At 32.5% G+C, this 22,093-nt stretch overlaps 1 protein-coding gene across 1 annotated transcript in view; it reads left to right on the top strand.

The window, feature by feature from the left end:
• LOC139519602 (uncharacterized) overlaps positions 1–22,093 on the top strand; it is a 32,135-nt gene that overhangs the window by 6,010 nt on the left and 4,032 nt on the right. Inside the window, exons 4-11 of the mRNA XM_071311782.1 lie at positions 2,954–3,247; positions 10,129–10,883; positions 14,119–14,230; positions 16,177–16,278; positions 17,004–17,294; positions 18,392–18,694; positions 18,989–19,276; positions 20,984–21,277. Of these exons, the coding sequence (XP_071167883.1) occupies positions 2,954–3,247; positions 10,129–10,883; positions 14,119–14,230; positions 16,177–16,278; positions 17,004–17,294; positions 18,392–18,694; positions 18,989–19,276; positions 20,984–21,277 (2,439 nt within the window). The remainder of the gene's footprint in view (positions 1–2,953; positions 3,248–10,128; positions 10,884–14,118; positions 14,231–16,176; positions 16,279–17,003; positions 17,295–18,391; positions 18,695–18,988; positions 19,277–20,983; positions 21,278–22,093) is intronic.

The following is a 22,093-nucleotide window of genomic DNA, read 5'->3' as shown; positions in this document are numbered from 1 at the left end:
CGGCATTGCCTTTTTTTTTGTCTCTAGGAAAAGTCTTGAGAGATATCTGCACCATGTTGTTTTATGAACCTTTAGTACATGTATGCCCTGCTGACTGCAAATTGTGGGGTCGATTGGACTTGTAGTTTCAGAGTACATGTGGATTTTTTTTTCAGAAGAGATGAAAGAACAATATTAAAATTCAAAATATTGAATAATTGAGAGTTTTTTCTTTCCATATTGTTTTAAACATACTGTAATAAATAAACTGTCAAACATATTTATTGATTGATTGATTGATTGGTTGGTTGGTTGGTTGGTTTATAACTTAAACACTTGAGATAAGGTCTCTTGAAACAAGCGGAAAAAAAAACCAAATGAGAACTTGGACCCCGTATTAAACACACATAACGGAAGCATGCATACAATGATTGATTGGTTGATTGATTGATTGATTGGTTGGTTGGTTGGTTGGTTGATCAATTAAACACGTGGGATAGGGTCCCTTGAAACAGGCGAAAAAAAAACCAAATGAGACATTGGACCCCGTATTAAATACATGAAACAGAAACATGCATAGATTGATTGATTAATTGATTGATTGATTGGTTGGAAAACATGTTGATTGTTTGATTAAACACGTTGGTTGGTTGGTAAAACACGTTGGATAGGGTTTCTTGAAACAAGCGAGAAAGAAACAAATTAGATCTTAGACTCCATATTAAACACATGAGATGGAAACATGCACTGATTGACTGGTTGGTTAGTTGGTTGGTTGGTTGAACATGTTGATTGGTTGATTAAACACGTTGGTTGGTTGGTTGGTTGGTTGGCTGGTTGGTTGGTTAAACGCGTTGTATAGGGTTTCTTGAAACGCGAAAAAGAAACAAATGAGATCTTTGACCCCATATTAAACACATGAGACGGAAAATGCACTGATTGATTGATTGATTGGTTGGTTGGTTAAACACGTTGATTGGTTGATTAAACTCGTTGGATGGTTGGTTAAACACGTTGGATAGGTTTCTTGAAACAAGCGGAAAAGAAACAAATGAGATCTTGGACCCCATATTAAACACATGAGACGGAAACATGCATGCACTGATTGATTGATTGATTGATTGATTGGTTTGTTAAGTGGTTGGTTGGAATTCAAACACACATAAAACTCTTTAAATAGTGCCAAAATCACATAATCTGCCTCTTAGTACATGACCTTGACCTTTGACTTTTCGACCTTTGTCAAGGTAATTGCTCCACAATGTCATTGCAAAAGACCCTATGGGTCAAGGACCTTTTGTTTAAGAGTTTTGCCTAATAAAGGCTTTTTATAAACCATAAATGGGGGTTATGTCCCTTACATAATGGTAAAACCAATACAGTCATAACGTACATGTAACAAAGTTGCCCCTTGCAGTTTCTAAGTAGCAACATTCCATCAGCCCCTGCATACGGTGTATATATCTCCCAATTGATACGATATTCCCGTGCTTACATTTCCCATCATGATTTTCTTGATAGAGGGCTGCTGCTCACAAGGAAGGTATTAAACCAAGTGTTCAAAATGGAGAAGTTGAAATCATCACTTCGTAAATTTTAAGGACACCATCACGAGTTGGTTGACCGTTATGAAATACCCGTTTCACAAATGATATCGGATATGTTCCTTACGTCGTAACAACAATCCCCTTCACTTTCATGAAAGTGACATACCGAATTAGACTATTTACCGGATTTGTAATCACATAAGCAACACGACGGGTGCTTCATGTAGGGCAGGATCAGCTTACCCTTCCGGAGCACCTGAGATCACCCCTAGTTTTTGGTGGGGTTCGTGTTTTTTTATTCTTTAGTTTTCTATGTTGTGTCATATGTACTATTGTTTGTCTTTTTGTTTTTTCATTTATTACCATGGCGTTGTCAGTTTATTTTCGATTTATGAGTTTGACTGTCACTCTGGTATCTTCCGTCCCTCTTTTACACCAATTCATCGAGTCATGTCATGTATAAACGATTATGAGTAAACAAATAAACAATATAAATCAAACAGAATACAAGAGATATCGTTAAGACTGCCTCGTATCCTGAATATTAACAAACTTGTTCGGGTAATAACTTAAATTTACTACCTGTAGATGCTATCGGGATAACATTGTTAACTTTCCTTCTCTGTTGTACGTACTATGAACAATATGGCCAGTGTAAATGTCGCATGTCTACAATTGTTCTGATAACCTTTCAAAAGACAAAGTACCGGTTTTGGTTTGATTTGTGTTATTTAGTCTTTAGCTTTCTATGTAGTGATGTCAGGACTGTTGTAAGATTGTTCGACTCTCGGGGTGGTATTGTTGGTTTTTCTTCGGATCTTCTTTTTATGGATCCTTTGGTACAACATATCGTGGTTTTTGAAACAAAATTGCTGGTTTTTTTCAATCTGCATTAACCCCTGCTGTTTACACATATTTACCATAAACTCATTAAAACCAACATTATCTGTACAAGCTTGAAATTATAATACAAGAAGATAACTCTTCTGCGTGTTCTTCTGTGAATTCATGTAAATACCTTACAGTAGATTTATTGATCTCTGTGTTATTTAGGAAATGAACATATTCATCTTTAAACTCCAAAAAAGTCAAAAAATTATAAATTGAAGGTGTTTTTTAATTTTTGTAATTTTCCATCGAAAAAATTATCCTAGAAAGTTTTTTTGAAGTATGCCATGTGGATTTTCCATCTTCAAGTATGATGGTCCATTAAACTCTTAAACTAAACGACGTTTTCTTGATTTGCCACTCCATTATATACAATGAACTGAATAATGAACTGGAATTGATATAGAAAGTAATTCATAAAACAAAATGATTCTTGTCTGATTATTTTAATGGCAAACGCCTTTCGGTCAAATAATTTTGTAAATCTACTTAAGAAGGAAACGAAATATAAACGTCACAATCTATCAATTTTTATTTAGAGAAACCAAGATTAAAAGGCGAACCGAAACAAAAGGACTGTATAAAAGCCAGTCCAAACACCATCGTATGTAGTTTTGAAGGGAGTGAACCCACACATACAAACTTCTTAAAAGTATCAAAAGGAATCGTTGAAGAAATTGATGTATCAAGCGAAAAATACGAAGTAAATGCTGCCGGGAAATTGTCACTTTGTGTTAGTAATTTTGTACAAGATGATGAAGGGACTTACGTTTGTTATGCTGCAAACCAAGCTGGGATAGCATCAAGTAATGGAATGTATCTGTCATACATACGTACGTATATTTACACTATATAAGTGAACCTAACTTAAACAGACATATTTTACTGTTTATAGATGATAAGTAATGCAACACATAATTAAAAACCAATTCTTCAGAGAACAATTGAAGGTCTTTCCACCTCGATAATAAGAATGGAATTAAAAAAACGATGTTAGAAAATGTCACTCCTTGTTGATGGAATTTGGTTCTTCGAATTGTTATAAAAAAAAAGATTAATAGGTATATGCAGAAGACTTAATTGTTTTAGTATAAACAGAAAATAATGTTTAGCAAAGGTCAAAATCTAGAACGTCAAATTGACCTTTGACCTTGACCTCAATTTCAAGGTCATAGGTCAGTGATCTCAAATCAAAAGACCCCAGGTCATTCATTTGTATGGTTATGGAGAAATACTGATTTCAAATACATAAGGGGAGAAAACTCCTATTAGGGTTAACAGAAACACTTTGACTGAAATAGGTTGAAGTTGCGCCTTATTGTAAACAGTTATTTGGCAAACACATCATATCATTTACTGTCACAGTTTCTGTGGAATAACGATAACAAGCAAAATTCAAAATTTAGAACATGACCATGACCTTTGACCTTGACCTCAATTTCCTTCAAATGGACCAAGGATTTCATATCAAAAGACTGTAGGCCTCTACGACTTATAACGTATGAATTTATCCAACAAATCGCCTATATTAAATTTTCAAAGGGAAAAAACTCCCATAAGATGTCTTTCAATCACTCAAGTCAAAATAAACCAAATCATTCTCAAGAGTAGACAAACAATTTGGTGAAAACAGTTTGCTAAAATCTTTTATGGTTTTAGAGATATAGCGATAACAAGAAAAAAGGGACGTGGGGAGATAACTCCTATAAGATAAAGTGTTCGGTCACATAGGGTGAGTTTTGAAACCCCCATTACTGTACAACATCATTGGCCAAAAAATCAATTGGATATGTTGTAAGACAAAAAAGCATCTCAGACGGCAGAAGAAAAAAAAAATAATCAGAAGAAGAAAAACAAAAGGTCTTTCCACGAAAAGTGGAAAGACATAATTACTGATGTGTAAACACGATAAAGTAAATAGCAAGTTTTAGTATTCTTTATTTTTCTTTTCTTGATAATTTTTAAGTCTGTTTACTCAGCGGTCTTACACCTACACTGTCTACATTGCAATTACACGGTCGACACTCGGCTAACCGAGATATTGGTAGGTTAATCTATATTGAGTATGCGGCTATATGGGTGGTTGGTCTGTTAATCGGGTTGGTTATACGTCTGTTAAGAGTAAAACGCACAATTTAATGTCAAACTCTGTTAAATATACAGATTTTTGGCATATAATAAGAACCAAATGAAAAAAAAAGAAACGTGTCTGACAAAATGATATCTATCATAGAACATTTTCCACCTGTAACAACAATTTATAGTCTGCACAGTTTTCATGAAAGCTAAAAGGCGTCGCGCAGGTATATAGTATTTATGCTTATACGCACAGCAATTTTTTTTAATAAAAGACGAAACAAACAATTTTAGATATCATTTAAAGGACACAGAAAAGTACTCTGGTTGTAAAACATAGATTGAAATTAGTAAGTATTTCATAAATGTACTATAACGTGAATAATACTACCTTTTAGTGAAAAGTATGGGAATAAAGTCTGTTAATGGGTTGGACAATTACAATTTTGTCAGATAAGAGTTATTTAGCCACGACAATAGTTTTGCTTCCTTTATATTTTCCCATTGAAAAAGTTGGTCGACCACGTACGTAACCCGCGGTCGTCGAGACCCGCGGTAGCCCGCTATTGGTCGACCACATACGCGGTAGCCCGCAATAGGCCGGCCACGTACCAAGAATGAGATGTTCTTCAGTAAATAAAATGACAATACGGTGAAACAGTATCCTTCTAGTAAGAGCATTTTATTTTGGCTTTCTTTGCATTTTATTGAAGGGTGTGTCACTTCAATATAGCGTGAAATAGATTGGCTGCTGGAATATGCATGCATTTATTATTAACGTTTTCAATTATTTCCTGTTATGGGCCCCAAAGGGCATAAACATTACAACATCAATAATTTTCATAATACAATACAAACAATGATATAAAAAAAGATTAATAAGAACTATTTAAGTTCTCAAAGAATATGTAGATAAAGAATCTATAATATGTGTTTTTTTTAAATACTGATGCATTTCAATGCAAGTGTGGTTGAAATAGGTAACAAGAAAGCAACCCAAAAAGAAAAAAGAAAAATAGATATACATATAAAAAATACGATGTGATATGATTGCCAATGAGACAACTGTCCACAAGAGACAAAAATGACACAGACAATAACAACTATAGGTATCCGTACGGCTTTCAACAATGAGCAAAGCCGCATACCGCATAGTTAGCTATAAAAGGCCCCGATCTGACAATGTAAAACAATTCAAACGAGAAAACTAACAGCCTTATTTATATAAAAAAAAAATGAACGAAAAACAAAAATGAAACACATAAACAAACGACAACCACTGAATTACAGGCTCCTGACTTGGGACAGACACATACATAATCTGTGGCTGGGTTTAAACATGTTAGCGGGACCCCAACCCTCCCCTAACCTGGGAGAGTGGTATAACAATACAACATAAGAATATATGTATAGTGCACAATAAGATGGAGCAATTGTTCAATATATACATATAACGTGTTGTCGTTCTCATATGCACATGATATTTGTCACTGGATGTTAAACCCTAATTCGTCAGTATCATCAAATTGTTTCTTTTCTTCTACTACTTGATCATATGCTGTTTACAAATCATTCTAAAGAAGTAAATGGAAAAGAGCGAATGTAGCTACATTTGGTTATCTTAAGTTTTAATTCATTGTATTCCGTTTATTTCCTTTCTACATAATTGTAGAGGAGAACTGCAGTTGTCTGCATGTAAACTTCTAGCATTTGTCACCAATTTAAGTACATCGCAATCCGTTACTGTTTCAACACCCAGGGGTGTTTCATGTCTGTATTCTTAAACAATTATTGTTTTTTCTCTCTTTTTTAGCAATTCACCACTCTTTACTGTCCTTATCTAGTATTCTATATTCTGCGTCTCCATCCAGATTTTCGTGTATACCATGAGGGTCCGGATTTGGGGTGTTGTTTATTTCTGTATTCTTTAAATTGTTATGACACTTTTCTCTACATTTTATTTATCTTACTCTTATTCTTTCTCTATTCTTTATATTGTAGCATCCCAATATATTTTACTTACTGATGTTTAGTTACATTACGCATTTATTTCTGATTTGTATACGTGTTACCAATGTAGATTACTTTTGAACAGAATCCACAAGATAAATGTGACCATTCTTGGATGAAATTAAAATTACTTTAATATTACACTTTTTGAAAACATTTTTATCAATTTTCATTTTCTATTGTCTAAATTGTTCATTGTTCATGTGTTGTTTCCGTATATTTTATGTTTCATTGTTCATGTGTTGTTTCCGTATTTTTTTACCGCTCGTCTTGAGCCTACCCATGATCCTACAACACCCCATATAGTAGCAATAAAATTATACTTTTATTGCCATTCATAACTCTTAACAGACCAAATAACAGACCGAGTTTTATACATCCGACCCATTAACAGACCAGGTTTTAAATAAAAATTGATTAATGTCACCAAAATACAGATTTTCTGAAGATTTTTCACACAATGATATTATTATGGTTAACAAACATAATGCCTGTCTTTCTTCGATGTTCAAAATATTGCATGCAAGTAAATTCAACCAATGTGCCATTTTGTGTACATTTTGTGTGTGTAAAATGTGTATAAATTTATTGATGAGTAACCCGCCTTTTCATTTTATAGAATGTTTATCGAAGCTAGAAAAAAATTAGTACACCACTGTATTCAGTACATTGAATTGTTTTGTCAAACATGAATATTTTTAATGATAAAAATATTTTAAAAAAGTTATACAATGAACTTGCAATGATTTTCTCGATAACACATGATTAACAGACTTTAGCCAGCCCGATTAACAGACCAACCGCCGATATAGTCGCATACTCAATATAGATTAACCGACCAATCTCTCGGTTAGTCGAGTGTCGGTCGTGGATTATTTCATTTTTATTTGATTCATGTATGTTAAAGTAAGAATGATAATCAGCTATGTCAACTATTTGATATTCTTATATGACGTGTTCATAGAACAGCCTAAACAAACGCTCTACACTTTTACACATCAGATAAACAAATTAATGTAATTGTCCTCATCAGAATCGAAATAATTGATGCAAACTACTTTATTGTAATTTTAACATGGGTTGGCATACTATTCGTGGTATTTTAGACTTCGCTTTCGCTCGGGCAAAAATGAATCAGGAATATAAAAACAACCCATGTTAAAACTACAATAAAGTATAGCTTGGATCAATTATTTCTCAATTAAGTTTAACGCTATTATAGGATTTATATGTTTTAACACAGATTTGATTTATTAGAAAAAAGAAACGACAACGTTAGAAAGTACAAATAATAACACCACTACAAACACAATTTCATTTTATCATTATTGTCAAGGTTAGAAAATATATTAAAAAATCACCGTAACAAACTCAATCCCAATTCCATATTCTTGTACATGTGTACAATAATAGCTATCAAAGGTACCAGACTTATCATATAATACGCGTGAGGCGCGTTTCTTCTACATACGACTCACCAGTGAGGCTCGATCAGAAGAGTTAGAAAGCCAAACAAGTAAATAGTTGAAGAGCATTGATGACCCAAAGTTCCCAAAAATTATGCCAAATACCGCTAAGGCTATCTTTTCCCGGAATAAGAAAATCTTAAGAATTCGACTAAATCATTCTTTTGCAAACAGAAAATTTAAACAAAGGACCATGTAAATGATATTCATCTCAACAATGAAAGGCTGACTACTGGGCTGGTGATACCCTCGGGGACGAAACGTCCACCAGCAGTGTCATCGACCTAGTGGTGTAAATAGTTATCAAAGGTACTAGGCTTGTATTTTATACGCCAGAAGCGCGTTTCATCTATATCAGTGACGCTCAGATTAAAACCGTTGAAAAACCAAACAAGAAAAAACTTAAAGATATAAAAAAGAAGATGTGGTATGATTGCCAATGAGACAACTGTCCACAAGAGACCAAAATGACACAGACATTAACAATTTAAGGTCACCGTATGGCCTTCAACAATGAGCAAAGCTCATACCGTATAGTCAGCTATAAAAGCCCCCGATAAGACAATGTAAAAGAATTCAAACGAGAAATTTTTGACCCAAAATTCCAAAAAAAAAAAAATGCCAAATACGACAACAAATTTATAAAACGAATATATTCTAATTTCTAGATATATACCTGGGAAAATAAAAGCGTCACATAAATATGTCACTTTTTATGGCATTAACTCATACGTATGACGTGCAGTTTATACTTCATTTTTGGAGTATTTTGTGAAAAGTCACAGGAGGTGTCCGTTGTGATCCTTTGGTTTACGTGTAATTTAGTGATGAATTTTTCAATCATTAGTGCTCTTACAAAAAGGAAGATGTGGTATGATTGCCAATGAGACAACTATCCACAAAAGACCAAAATGACACAGACATTAACAACTATAGGTCACCGTACGGCCTTCAACAATGAGCAAAGCCCATACCGCATAGTTAGCTATAAAAGGCCCCGATAAGACAATGTAAAACAATTCAAACGAGAAAACCAACGGCCTCATTTATGTAAAAAAAATGAACGAAAAACAAATATGTAACACATAAACAAACGACAACAACTGAATATACAGGCTCCTGACTTGGGACAGGCACATACATAAATAATGTGGCGGGGTTAAACATGTTAGCGGGATCCCAACCCTCCCCTAACCTGGGACAGTGGTATAACAGTACAACATAATAACGAACTATAAAAATCAGTTGAAAAAGCTGAGAGTACTCGCAGTTATCTGACAGCTAGTTCAAAGCCACTAACAACTAATAAAAAAATCATGCATCTAAGACTAAACTATCAATCCGTACACATCCAACATCCAATGGATTTAGTGTAAAGACATCATAAACAGCCAGAGAAAAACATGACCTTGTGTAATGCTAAGTTACAGGTATCGACCGATTGTAGATCCATGAATATGTATATATATAACATACTAGTAAAATTTAGTTAGCTTTTTATCTACTGATAACAAAATCAATATTTGTTCCAATAAAAACGATATTCAATGATCTTATTACGGTGTTGAATAGGTAACCTTTTAGAATAAGTTTTTTAAAGGAGCGACAAGTTTACATGGATCATTTCTAAATTTCCGGGCACGGTTAACAACATTGCCGTAAAAATGAGGATGTGCTATCCCGTTTGAAATAAGTTTTCTACAAGTACATCCAAACTTCAAAACCAAATCTTTATATCTATGGAAAAATTTAGTAAAGGTTTTCAGTAATTTATAGTAACGATATACCTGGTTTAATAATTTACCAGTAATACATAGGTTGCGTTCGTTAAAATCAAAAACGTCACAACAGACACGGTCATAGCGAACAAGTTGTGTATTTGTACTGTATTTCTGTGACAATATTATTGTTGTCTTTAAAGCGGTATCGTGCACATTTTCATATAAACGGGTTGGCTATCCATAAAACCTGGTTCAACCTGCCATCTTTTCTTTAAATGACCTGTACCAAGTCAGGAATGTAGCAGTTGTTATAAGAAAAAATCCGTTTTTTCAGATGATTTCGTTTGTTTCGCTGTTTTTTTTTTGTACCACGGACTTGTTTTCACTTAATCGAAATATGACTATTGAAAAGCGCTATATAGCTGTTATCTTTATTTATAGTTAATCAGGATGATTATCAAAATCTTGAAGACAATTTCCATCGACTCGTAGCGTTTGTTGTAAAAATAGCTGGAGATGTTTCGAGGAAGTATTTTGAGTCTTGTATTTTGAAAAGTGACACATTTGAAATATATTTGGGGAAACACATTCATGAAATATTGCATTTACACGAGGGACATCCTTGTTGCAATTGTAAACAAAACTGTATGTCATGTCCAAATTATAAAAAAAAAGCTGTGGTAAAAGGTTTTTCAAACGTATGTAAATGTAACCCAGTTTTAACCGAGAAGCAAATATTAGAATTGTTTACGTATGACCGCAGCAGTTTCGTACATAAACATGTGAACCCTAAAGGGAAACCGAAGCAACGTTGTGTGTGCGCGTACAAAGTGAAATCGTCCATATCTCTTAATTCTGTGGACATAACGCTACTATGTTCAATAATTAAAACGATTGAAGAAGCGAATGTACATCTTGGAATTGACAAAAAATATGAAGAAATTAGAGAAACAAGAAACTACATCTTTCACCAGTCTGACTCTTTATCTATATCAAATCATTCATTTGAAAAGAAATGGAAAATACTTAAAGATTCAACAGAATATATGTTCCAATACATAACTGATAAACAGTTCAAAGAAAACATCATTAAACAGATAAATGAAATCAGAGGAACTGTAAGAATATCAAATGATAATTTAGCTCAAAAACAGATCTGTGAGGATTACTGGAAAGACAAGTGCGCAGAACTTGAGGTAAGAGCTTACTATTTTGAGATCGAAATTATAATGTCAATTGTTTAGCAACTTTACCTGATCATAACGGAAAATAGGTATTTAGGCGGATCTTAACACGTACTTGTGATTTGGTTAAAACCGGTTTTCATGAAAATATACGAAGAAATGTCGAAATGTTCGTGACTTAATTAAATCCTTATTTCGGTAGGATGGTGCAAGAGTACGATTTTTTTGCGTCTAACACTTTGAGAAGCGAATAATCTTTAACTTCTTTATTCAAATATTGTGTAAAACTTTAATTTTGAGCTATGAAAGTCAAGTGGCTCGAGCATTTTTCTGAGGAAGTTTTAAAAAATTGCAAAGAAATATTTTTACAGTTGATTAACTTTCATTGGTCTTCACTATCTATAGATCAACCCCTTTTGGTTATATTTATAATTAAGAATCATCATTGAAGGTGGAGGACGATTGAACAGTTAATTAATTATATTGATGTGCCATTTGTATGCAAGAGTGACATTCCGTTGTATTATGTGCAAATTCGATAAAGTTATGCGAGTATTCTCTCCCCTTAACAGGTTCATTATTTTATAATTAAGTTTAGGTTTCTGATATAATTTTGAATAATTACAAAATGTATCAATTCAATATATTTTAGATTTTGTTATTGGTGTATCAATACATTGATGTACAAATATAATTTCATAAATTTGAAACGTTTAAAAGGATTACATACCAATATAAAGAACCGTTCATCATTTTTGAAAAAGACTATGAACGAAAATCGAATTATTTATCTTCCCTTGATGATAGATTAATTGGGAAATGAACCAACGTTATCTAATGGTAATCACAGAGAGGGACCAGCAAACAATTTTTAAATGTAGCTTATACAACGTTTTAACAATTTTCCACTAAAAACGAATGTTACTTTATACATATATAAGGACCTTGTTAGCTAAATCTACAAATTTAATTAGATATTATGATTTTTTATTGCAATATATTAATATGCTATATTGTTTTCACTTTGTATTTAAAGAGATTATCCTGGAAACTTGACTGCTTTTAAACTGAGTTTTACTCTACGTATTGCTAGAGGTATAGGGGAGGGTTGAAATTTCATATGTTTAACCCCGCCGCAATTTTGCGCCTGTCCCAAGTCACGAGCCTCTGGCCTTTGTTAAAAAAAAAATTCAGTTCATTTGTATGTTTTGGAGTTTAGTGTGACCTTCATTTTTACTGAACTAGTCCACAATTTTATTAAGTGGACTGCTAGGGACCACCGCCGGGTGCGGAATTTTCTCGCTGCGTTGAAGATCCATTAGTGGCTTTCGGCTGTTGTCTGCTCTTTAGTTGGGCTGTTGTCTCTTTGACATATACCCCATTTCTGTTCTCAATTTTATATTTAAACTGTACAAACGTATTGATTTGACAGAATATACCTTTTTTTGTAACAAAAGTGTACACACTGACATGTCTCACAAATTATGGATTGTTTGTTCTAAAATATAAAACTTTACCACAAGTATCACATGAAATTATGAAACAAGAAAATTAGGCCTAGGTCAGATAAACCAAACGAGAAAAAAGCCATATACACCTAACAATAAATCAATATATTAAAATAGTTTACCTATTGCTTATAGTTTCCAAGAAACCGAATAAACCAAGAAAAAATAAACGTTGACTAATGAACCATGAAAATGAGGTCATGGTCATATTAAACATGCCAGACAGACATGTGCACCTTACAATCAATCTACTATTTGAATATAGTTAACCTATTGCTTTTGAAACTAAGAAACAAACTTAACCATGACAAATTAACATTGACCAATGAACCATCAAAATGAGTCCAAGGTCAGATGATACCTGCAAAACAGACACATACAACGTACGATCATTTCATACAACACATATAGTTGACCTAATGCTTATAGTTTACGAAAACCAAACCAAAACACATAATTCTTTACACTGACCAATGAACCGTAAAAATGAGGTCAGGTAAAAAAAAAACCTGCGAGACTGACATGTACATCATAAAATACTTTCATAAATCAAATATAGTTGACCTAGGCTATTGCATAAAGAATTCGAAAAAAAATAATCAAAAATTCAACTTTGACCACTGAACCATAAAAATGAGTTGAAGGTCAGATGACACCTGCCAGTTGGACATAAACAACTTACAATCATTCCATCAATCAATGTAGCGGAACTATTGTTTATAGTATCTGTTAAATGAACTTGACCATTGAAACTACAGCTTGTTCACTGATCCATGAAATCAGGTCGAGGTCAAATGAAAACTGTCTGATAGGCATAAGGACTTTGCAAGGTACTCACATACTGAATATAGTTATCATATTACTCATAATAAGAAAGAAATCAAATCATATTACTCATAATAAGAAAGAAATCAACATTACAAAATTCTTATTTTTTTTGGAAGTAGTAACTGAACCATGAAAATAAGACAAGGGCAATGGACATATGACAGACGGAAACTGTGTACCATAAGGCATCTCTATACAAAGTATGAAGCATCTAGAACTTCCCCCATATAAGATATACAGCTTTTAAGAAGTTAGCTAACTCCGCCGAAAACACCACCAGATCACTGGCAGTTAGAAGTCTTAGGCTTGACAATTCCCTTATTGTATTGCTTCTTTTTCTAATAAGTTGGATTTATCTAAAAATATGAAAGACCAAGACCTTGTTATTGTTCTATTTATCATGGATTGAAACAACTGCAACCCTACCAAGCATTAAAAAGCCACATAAAAAATTATTAAATTAAGAAGATCACGGATGTTGTATTATATACAGCAAGTGTTAGTTCAGAATGTAGAGCTGTTTTTAATATTAATTATGTATGATAAAGATCATTCAAGAACCACGTGTCGGTTGAATTGACAGGGAAATCGTCTCTATATATAACAATCAACACAATCGTACATACTTTGTTCTACATTTGTAAAAAACATATTGAGTTGCAAAAGTCATACTTAAATGGTATGGCATGGTTAATTATCAACAGAAAATTTGCCTTACACTACAAAAATACAAGTTTATACGATTTGAAAATGGATCAATTTGATATTATTTGCTTAAGTTAATTGATAGTTCTGTAGTTACGTTTGCCATTACTATATTTTATAATTCGTTTATGTTAAAAAACTAAATATATCGTAACCACATAAATATTTTTAATGATCATATTTGTTTTTTTTCTCAATATGATAAGAAACGACAACAGGAGGAATTTTCTCAAATTTTACTAAGATTTCAAGAGGTTTTGCAACCTTTAGATGAAGACACTATTGAAGAACGTGCAGAAACAGTGACAGACGAAATTGGTTGGTTTTCACAGAGTCTTACGAATTTCAGATTAAGGCAACAAGTTTCTTTTGTACTAGTAATATAACTTGCATAGATACACTAAAAATATGCTATGGTAAGAAGTATGGTTTAATAGCCAAATATCTTTGTTAGATACAAATGTATTAGAAGAAATCGATTGAAAATGACAAACAACAAAAAAAAATAGTACCAATCAAACATGATAGCATTAAGAAATCAATCAATAAAATAATGTAACTTACATAACAACATGTATGCTCATAATAAAGTATAAAAAGACTGGATATATTGTTGATCATTGAATTCGTCTGAGGCAAGTTTACGAATACTTTAAAAGCTCTCCATTCTTTTTTAACGTCCGAAAACTTATACAGTCTCTTTCAAATATTCTGTAGATAGTACAATTTTAGAGATACAAAATAAACGTGTTCATGCATGTTTTAGATAGTTTAAGAAAATAAACATACGCGAGTATTACTTTAAAACGACAATTGTATCACTTAGATAAATGATAATTGGAAAGAAACAAACATACATATTTATCTTTTCTAAAAAATTGTATTCGAAATGTATAGCAAACCTCAAAATATTTTTTTGTCGTGTGTTTATCGTTCAAATCACGTATTCTTTTTTTTATTCTAAAAACATTAACTGTTTCCCTAACGTTGTCTTTCAACATTTTTCTGCTATATACACAGGCAAATTTCATTCACATCAATTTCACGTGAATTTAATTCATGTGAATCAAACGAGCTTATACGTGCAACTCACGTGAAATCAGTTTATGTGAGTTCCACATGAATCTCATGTGAAATTCACGTGAAATTCTTATGAAAATCACATGAATTTTGTTCACGTGAAATTCACATGAAATTTTTAAAATAAAGTAAGTCAAACAACATCTTATTTTCAAATTTAAAAAAAAATCATGAAAAATACCAATTTTTTGTTTTTGAAAAGTCACGTGAAATTCTTGTGAAATTTTTCACGTGAGAATCATGTGAATCTCAATCTCAAAAATTCATGTATAAGCTCGTTTGAGGTGAATCTCACGTGAAATTCGTCACGTGAATTTCATGTGAGATTCATGTGAAATTCACGTGCTCAAATCTTGCATGTGTACTGGTATCGATACCGGTACCGATGATGAAGATCTCCACCAGAGACAAAATGACAAAGCAGCTATCGACAATAGTAATCATAACGTCTTCAACAATGGGCAACGAGATTCCGCGTAGTAAGCCAGAAAATATTTCGATATGACAAATTTTAAACATTTAAAACGAAAAATCAATGAACGAAATGAAAATGTGGTGTACAGCAACAAACAACAACTAATGAATTACAGGCTCCTGACTTGGGACAGGCAGATACAGAATGTGGCGTGGTAAAGCATCAATGTAGGCCTTCAACTATTCTACTAACTTGTGATAGTGGTTTAACTATACAACTTATGAACAACCTTTAAAAATAAGCTAAGAAAGTCTCAATTAATCAGATCGGTACAAAGCAGAAAACAAGAAAACACAGCCCGGATGTCACACGGTCTTTATACAGAGCTACATAAAAACAACAAGTGCAAATTTGAAAGTACTTGAGTTATTGACGGCTAGTTCAAATCAAATGACAACTAAAACAAAAATCATGTTTATAAGACTAAAGTATCAATCAGAAGACATCCAATATCCGATTGATTCAGCATAATGACAACACCAATAGTCAGAAACAAAAGACGACCTGGTGCAATATTAGAATTACATGATTTGAAACAGCATATGCAAAGTTTGGAATAAGTTATACAGCCGGAAAAAAAATTAACTTTGCACACGTTGCAATGTTGGATAAACAAAACGATATTTCGATAAACGCATGCCAATAATTAAAAAAAACTTTGATCATCTGTTATAAATTATTTATATAATATAGCGAATACATTTTATAGATGCATTACAAACCTTTGTAAATAAGGTAAACATTTGCGTAAATGGAAATGTTGAGCTAAAGAATCTATTAACATGTGAATATATTGAGGCATCAGAGGACGGTATGTATTATTTTTTTCATTTATACACAAATTGTTCTAGCCATGGTTTTTTTTTAGATATGAAACTATGTCTAATTATAAATAAATAGTGTAAATCAAACACAGACCTATCGTATCTCAACTCAACTCATGTACGGTATATTGGTAAAATTTAGAGGTTACATCTTTTAAAAAGGGAACTTTATTATTATCACAATTTCAGGGTAAAGTTGTTTTCTGATTAACTCTCTCACACACTATTTAGATGTGCTAACAAAGTAATTACTACAATTATGCAAAACTCTTAATTTATAATAATGTTATGTAATGAGAGTATTTATTCTTTAATTGTCTTCAATGGGTGAATGTTGCTATCAAACAGGGAACGAATGATTAGCATCTGCTGCTATAAATCAAAGTCAGAACGGACAGTACATTATCTTCTTCATGCAGTAAAGACCGAGCAAAACGAACCCGTGTGTTCTCCGGAGCTCCTGAAGGGTAAATAGATCTTGCTCCACATGTGGCACCCATAGTGAAAGTTAAAGTGAAAGAATAACAAACACCCGACATTGTTCCCGCTATAGTAATTCAAATTTGGATTCCCAGTACCAAATACCAATTACTAAAAGGTAAATAATAGTTACTTAAAGATTTGTTTCCTTTTATATTTCACAATTTTTCAATAAATTATATACCATGACCGAGATAACAAGAAGCACAGTTATGTATTAAACATTTTTCAGGTAAAAAGACAATTCCATTTCTTCTACAAATGGAAGTACCCGAGCAATGGGATCAGAAAGACATACAGCAAACATTTGGAGAAATACAAAGAAACCAGGCAAATGAAGATACAGAGATGAAAATAAAAAATTATTCGATCGTAGATTTGAGTATTATAATTGACACAGTAAAAAGTATCATGAGAAAAGAACATAAACTTAATCACGTATTAACATCCCTGATTAGCAGATTGCTGTTAAACATAAACACTGAAAAAGAAGAAAAGATACTGTTGACAATGATAGCACCAGGTGAGAATATATAAGGCAAACTATTCTGATTTGTTATTATTTTTGTCAGTAAACTGTCTATTTAAAAAAAAAAAATTAAGTTTACTAAAAGCTTCAATTGAATGATATTTTTAGCAATATTTTCCATGTCATTTTGTTTCATAATACTCCGTAACTATTTCGATTCTTTTACATGATTGTCTTTTAAAACAAATGCATTTAGTGTTCCTATCGAAGGTACGACTAGAAAAGCAGTTCGAATTCAGCAATTTTTTGAATAATTGTGTTAATTTTGATATATATGTTATTATCTTTTATTATTTTTCTTATATGTATATATGTATTCTACATGTTGTACAGGTTATTACTTGTTCATATATTTTATACAAGTTATTACTTGTACAAATATTTGTATACGCCTGTATTATTGTTATTCATCTCAACGTCACAGTGATACCTTCAACACGGAGCAAAAATCCTTCTCACTTCAATGCAAGTATATAAGACGTTCTGTACCACCTGAGAGCGGAATTATTCGCTGAATTATTCGGATAGACGTTGTACGATACATTACCGAATTGGGTCCGGTCAAAACGAACAATACATTGTATATATATAGGTAGGAAATGTCAATACATTGAACAAAACAAATCGGTAAATATATTTTTACAAGTGCTACTAAGTTTAACGAACGCATTCAGTTATAACAAAGTTCAAATAATCATAACTTTAACTCAGATTAGATATGTTTATTAAATCATCCCGACTTAAAAAAAAATAGGAGATGTGATATGAATGCCAACGAGACAATTATCCATCAGATTTCTAATGAGGTTATGAAGAAGGTATAGCAACCGTACGGCGCTCCAACAATGAGAAAACCAATTATGTACGGGAACCTATAAAAGGCCTGGAAAATAGCGAAACAGCACAACAAAAGATCAAACTAAGAAAAAAACAGTTCAAATGAGATTAACTCAAAACATCTTAGTCTAATATTTTTTATCATTATAGAACAGCTACGATGGTGACAAACACGCTGCTTTTTGCTAAATACTTTAAAAAAAATCCCATCAAACATATCTTTTTTATTTCATATTCCTAACTATTCACTAAAGAGAAACTTAAACTTGAAATACAACCCAAAAAGAAAAAAGTTATAAAAGGACACATTCAAAGAATTGAATGCAAAATAATTGGAAAGCCTTCTTCGAATAATGTATGGTGGACAAGGAAAACAAAGGAGCAAAATATAGAAACAAACATAGATACCACACAAGAAGGTTATTCTGGGGGAACAGTTGATTGTCCATCATTGACGATCTTCGGTTTCAAAGAAACCGATGAAGGAATTTACATATGTCGAGCTACCAATGAGGCTGGAGAAGGACTAAGTAATGAATCAATTCTTCAATATATTGGTTAGTATTCTTTTTCATGTTTGGATCATTCTTTTTTTTAAAGCAAATTGTTTAAGCGCCATAATATCATGACGAAATCCAGAAAGGTTTCCTTGTAGAATCAAATTCGTGTTATCATGGAAATAGTTAAATTGGAACAGTTCTATTTTTGCAGACAATAACGCTTTGTGATAATTTTAGCATGAATCACATATATCGTTTATTTATTATTATCATCATTTGTCTTCTATCATTTACTATATTGTTAAAACGGACGTCAACACATTTTGAAATAGTACATTGTTGCTACTTTAGAACCGCCGACATTAAAAGTATATCCTGATGAACAACATGTTGTCAAAGGTACAGATCAACGATTAGAATGTAGTATATCAGGAATCCCAAAACCGGTGATAACGTGGATGAAAGGGGACATCAAAATAGACCTTACTATTGATCAATATAAGTATTCCGGAGGAACAGACGAATCTCCATCACTGATTATCAAGAGTTTCGGAATAAGTGATGAGGGAATGTACGTTTGCAAAGCTGTCAACGAAGCAGGAGAAGGGACTAGCAACCAGTCATACCTTACATTCATTGGTAAGTTATTAGGACATGATGAACATGATACTTTTTGTTTAAAAAACAAGTCCTGTTTCTATTTTGTTGACATATTAGCCTTGTAGATTCACAAATGGTGCAACGCATTACGGGTATTCTTCACTTTAATTGTTAACATTTTAAGGACCATTTACCATCTTATTACGAGTATTCTGTCTTTGATTATTGGAACTATGGCAGAATAATTTCATAGCCCTGCTCTTTATTCATAAACGTATATTAAATTTAAAAGAAAACTGAGCTACAGTGAAAATGACTCAAAAACTCGTAAGGACTGTGACTTTTATGTGCCCATATTTATAACACAATAATTCTCTTAAACATCTATTGAAAAAATTAATCATGCCTATCAATTCAAATAGTATATGTTATATAAACATAGGTTTATCGTTTAAAGAGAACCGCTTGAAATACAGGTACTTGTCTCACAACCGGTTGTTTCATATGACTGTGTTTCAATTGTTCTACACTTCCTTAACTTTATCTCTAACAGTATGATTGATTGACATGAGTTCCGAGAATATCGTCTTCCCGTTAGTTATTACTTCGAAACTATATTTGCGATTCACATAAGTATATGGAGAAATCTTAGAAACGCAACACATGTTGGTGATTTTTCTCTCAATCACGATTGAACTACCATTCATGCTTACTATACTTCTTAACACCCATCACTGATTCTTTTAAAGATTTTTTATTTCGTCAAACATTTCTTTCAATCCATACCAACATTTAAATAAATAAAACAATGCTACACCTGCATATTGCCAAGACTAAGCAATGGAATCAGGTCATACGAATATTGCAAGCAGGAATACGTGAATAAGCTGTTTTGACAATTTCACTTGTTTAACTGTCCTTACACCAATAGTTCAGGTAGACAGAATTTGATAATGTCCAGCCATGACCAGATCAATATGTAATGACAACGCAATAAAACATTTGATTATGGAACGTCATTTGCGAGACATTTTTACAGCCTCAACGTCAACTGCTCATCAAGTCGATAAATGTCATGGCAGACTGGTTAAAGTAATACAATGTTTCCTGTATACCGAAATGCCAAAACATCGACTCCCGAAAAACATTTGAAGCACTAAAATTAAACCACTTAATAGCTAAGACACACTATTATGCATGGGATAGAGGCAATATCAGAAGTTACAAAACAGAACTGAAACATTCTCAACAGAATTGATCAACCTTTCTGACATTAACTTGGGCGTTAATAGGAATATGTCGTTACCTTCGACGGTGACACATCCTTTTATAAGGGAAAACCCAGCGTTTCAATACATTCCACGTGATTTGAACTGTTAGAATGACGTCATCATTTCAATTTTTAAGCTGCAAACTTTTTAACAGACAATTACCAGATAAATAAACTTTACTTGTATTCCTTTATTTTAACACAATTACCTATTTGAAAATAGAAAAAAAAATTGACAAAACAAGTGTTGCGTTTTTAAAGTCATCAGTATAAATTGAAATAATTGTTGGAGAGCGAACAAGACAATATTGTTCACGGGTAAACCTGCCTTTGGATTATTACGTAACTGAAAAGGGTACCTGAGACATACTGATACGATAAATGTTTTAAAATATATATATCAGAACTCTTTTAAAAAACATGAACTTAAAGTCATGGTATATCAATTTCTATTAGTGACATGTTGTTTTTTCTAGCACCACCTACAGTAAAAGTATCTTCATATACGCAAGATGTAGTTAAGGGAGAAGATCATACTTTAAATAGTGATATTTTTGGAATTCCAAAACCAGTTATAACATGGATGAAATTAGTCAATGGTGAATATAAAATTTTGGATCTTTTGAAAGAGAAGTACTTTGGAGGAACATGTGATTGTCCTTCGCTAACTATAAAGCTTTTCAATACCAATGATGATGGAATTTATGTATGTAAAGCTACAAACATAGCAGGAGAACAGACAAGCAATGCAACGTGTCTAACATGCATCGGTAAGCTTCCATATATTGCATCTTATTAAATGTATTTCCTAATTTGGGCTACTAACATTGGTCCATTAAGTATGCAACTCTTTCGTTAGAACGTTCATTTTTCCTATTTTGTATCCTTCAAAACATTATACTTAATGATATTAGAAATTATTGAGAAAAAATATCAGTTTGTATATTTCCTCACTATGTCTATATAACCCAGAATGTAGCTAATGTTTTTATACGCCCGTCAAAATTTTGACGGGACGTATTATGGTATACAAATGTCCAGCGTCCGTCTGTCTGTCTGGTGTCCACATGTCGCACCATAACTTGAGAACCGCTTATCCAAATTTCACGAAACTTAACATAGTTGTTTCTATTGATGGTCAAACGATCTGTATACTTTTTTTGTGAAAATAGGATTTTAAACTTTTTGAGTTACGGGACTTTATAACTAAAACAGGGGTATGATTTTTTCACATGTCGCGCCGGATCTCAAAAACGATTTAAAATTATTGCTTAAAACTTTACAAACTTCTTAGTTATATTAATCTAAAGCTCTGTTTAATTTTTGGTGATGATTAAAAATTTTATTTTAGATTTATTGATTTTTTTGCAAAAAAAGGGGGTTTTCACATGTCGCGCAGTATCTCAGAAACTATTTATGATTATTGCATAAAACTTAACACACAAGACGAAGGGCGTATCATGCGCTCGTGGCGCAGCTATTTATTTATCATTGCTGCAGTTACTAAAAGTCATGATTCTAAAAGTTTCTTCATATGCAGATTACCACTTTTTTGTTGTATTACAAATATATAATTTTATTTATAG

Source organism: Mytilus edulis, chromosome 4, assembly GCF_963676685.1.
Source record: "Mytilus edulis chromosome 4, xbMytEdul2.2, whole genome shotgun sequence".
Taxonomy (NCBI): Eukaryota; Metazoa; Mollusca; class Bivalvia; order Mytilida; family Mytilidae; genus Mytilus; species Mytilus edulis.
This window is presented reverse-complemented; position numbering and strand designations above follow the sequence as displayed.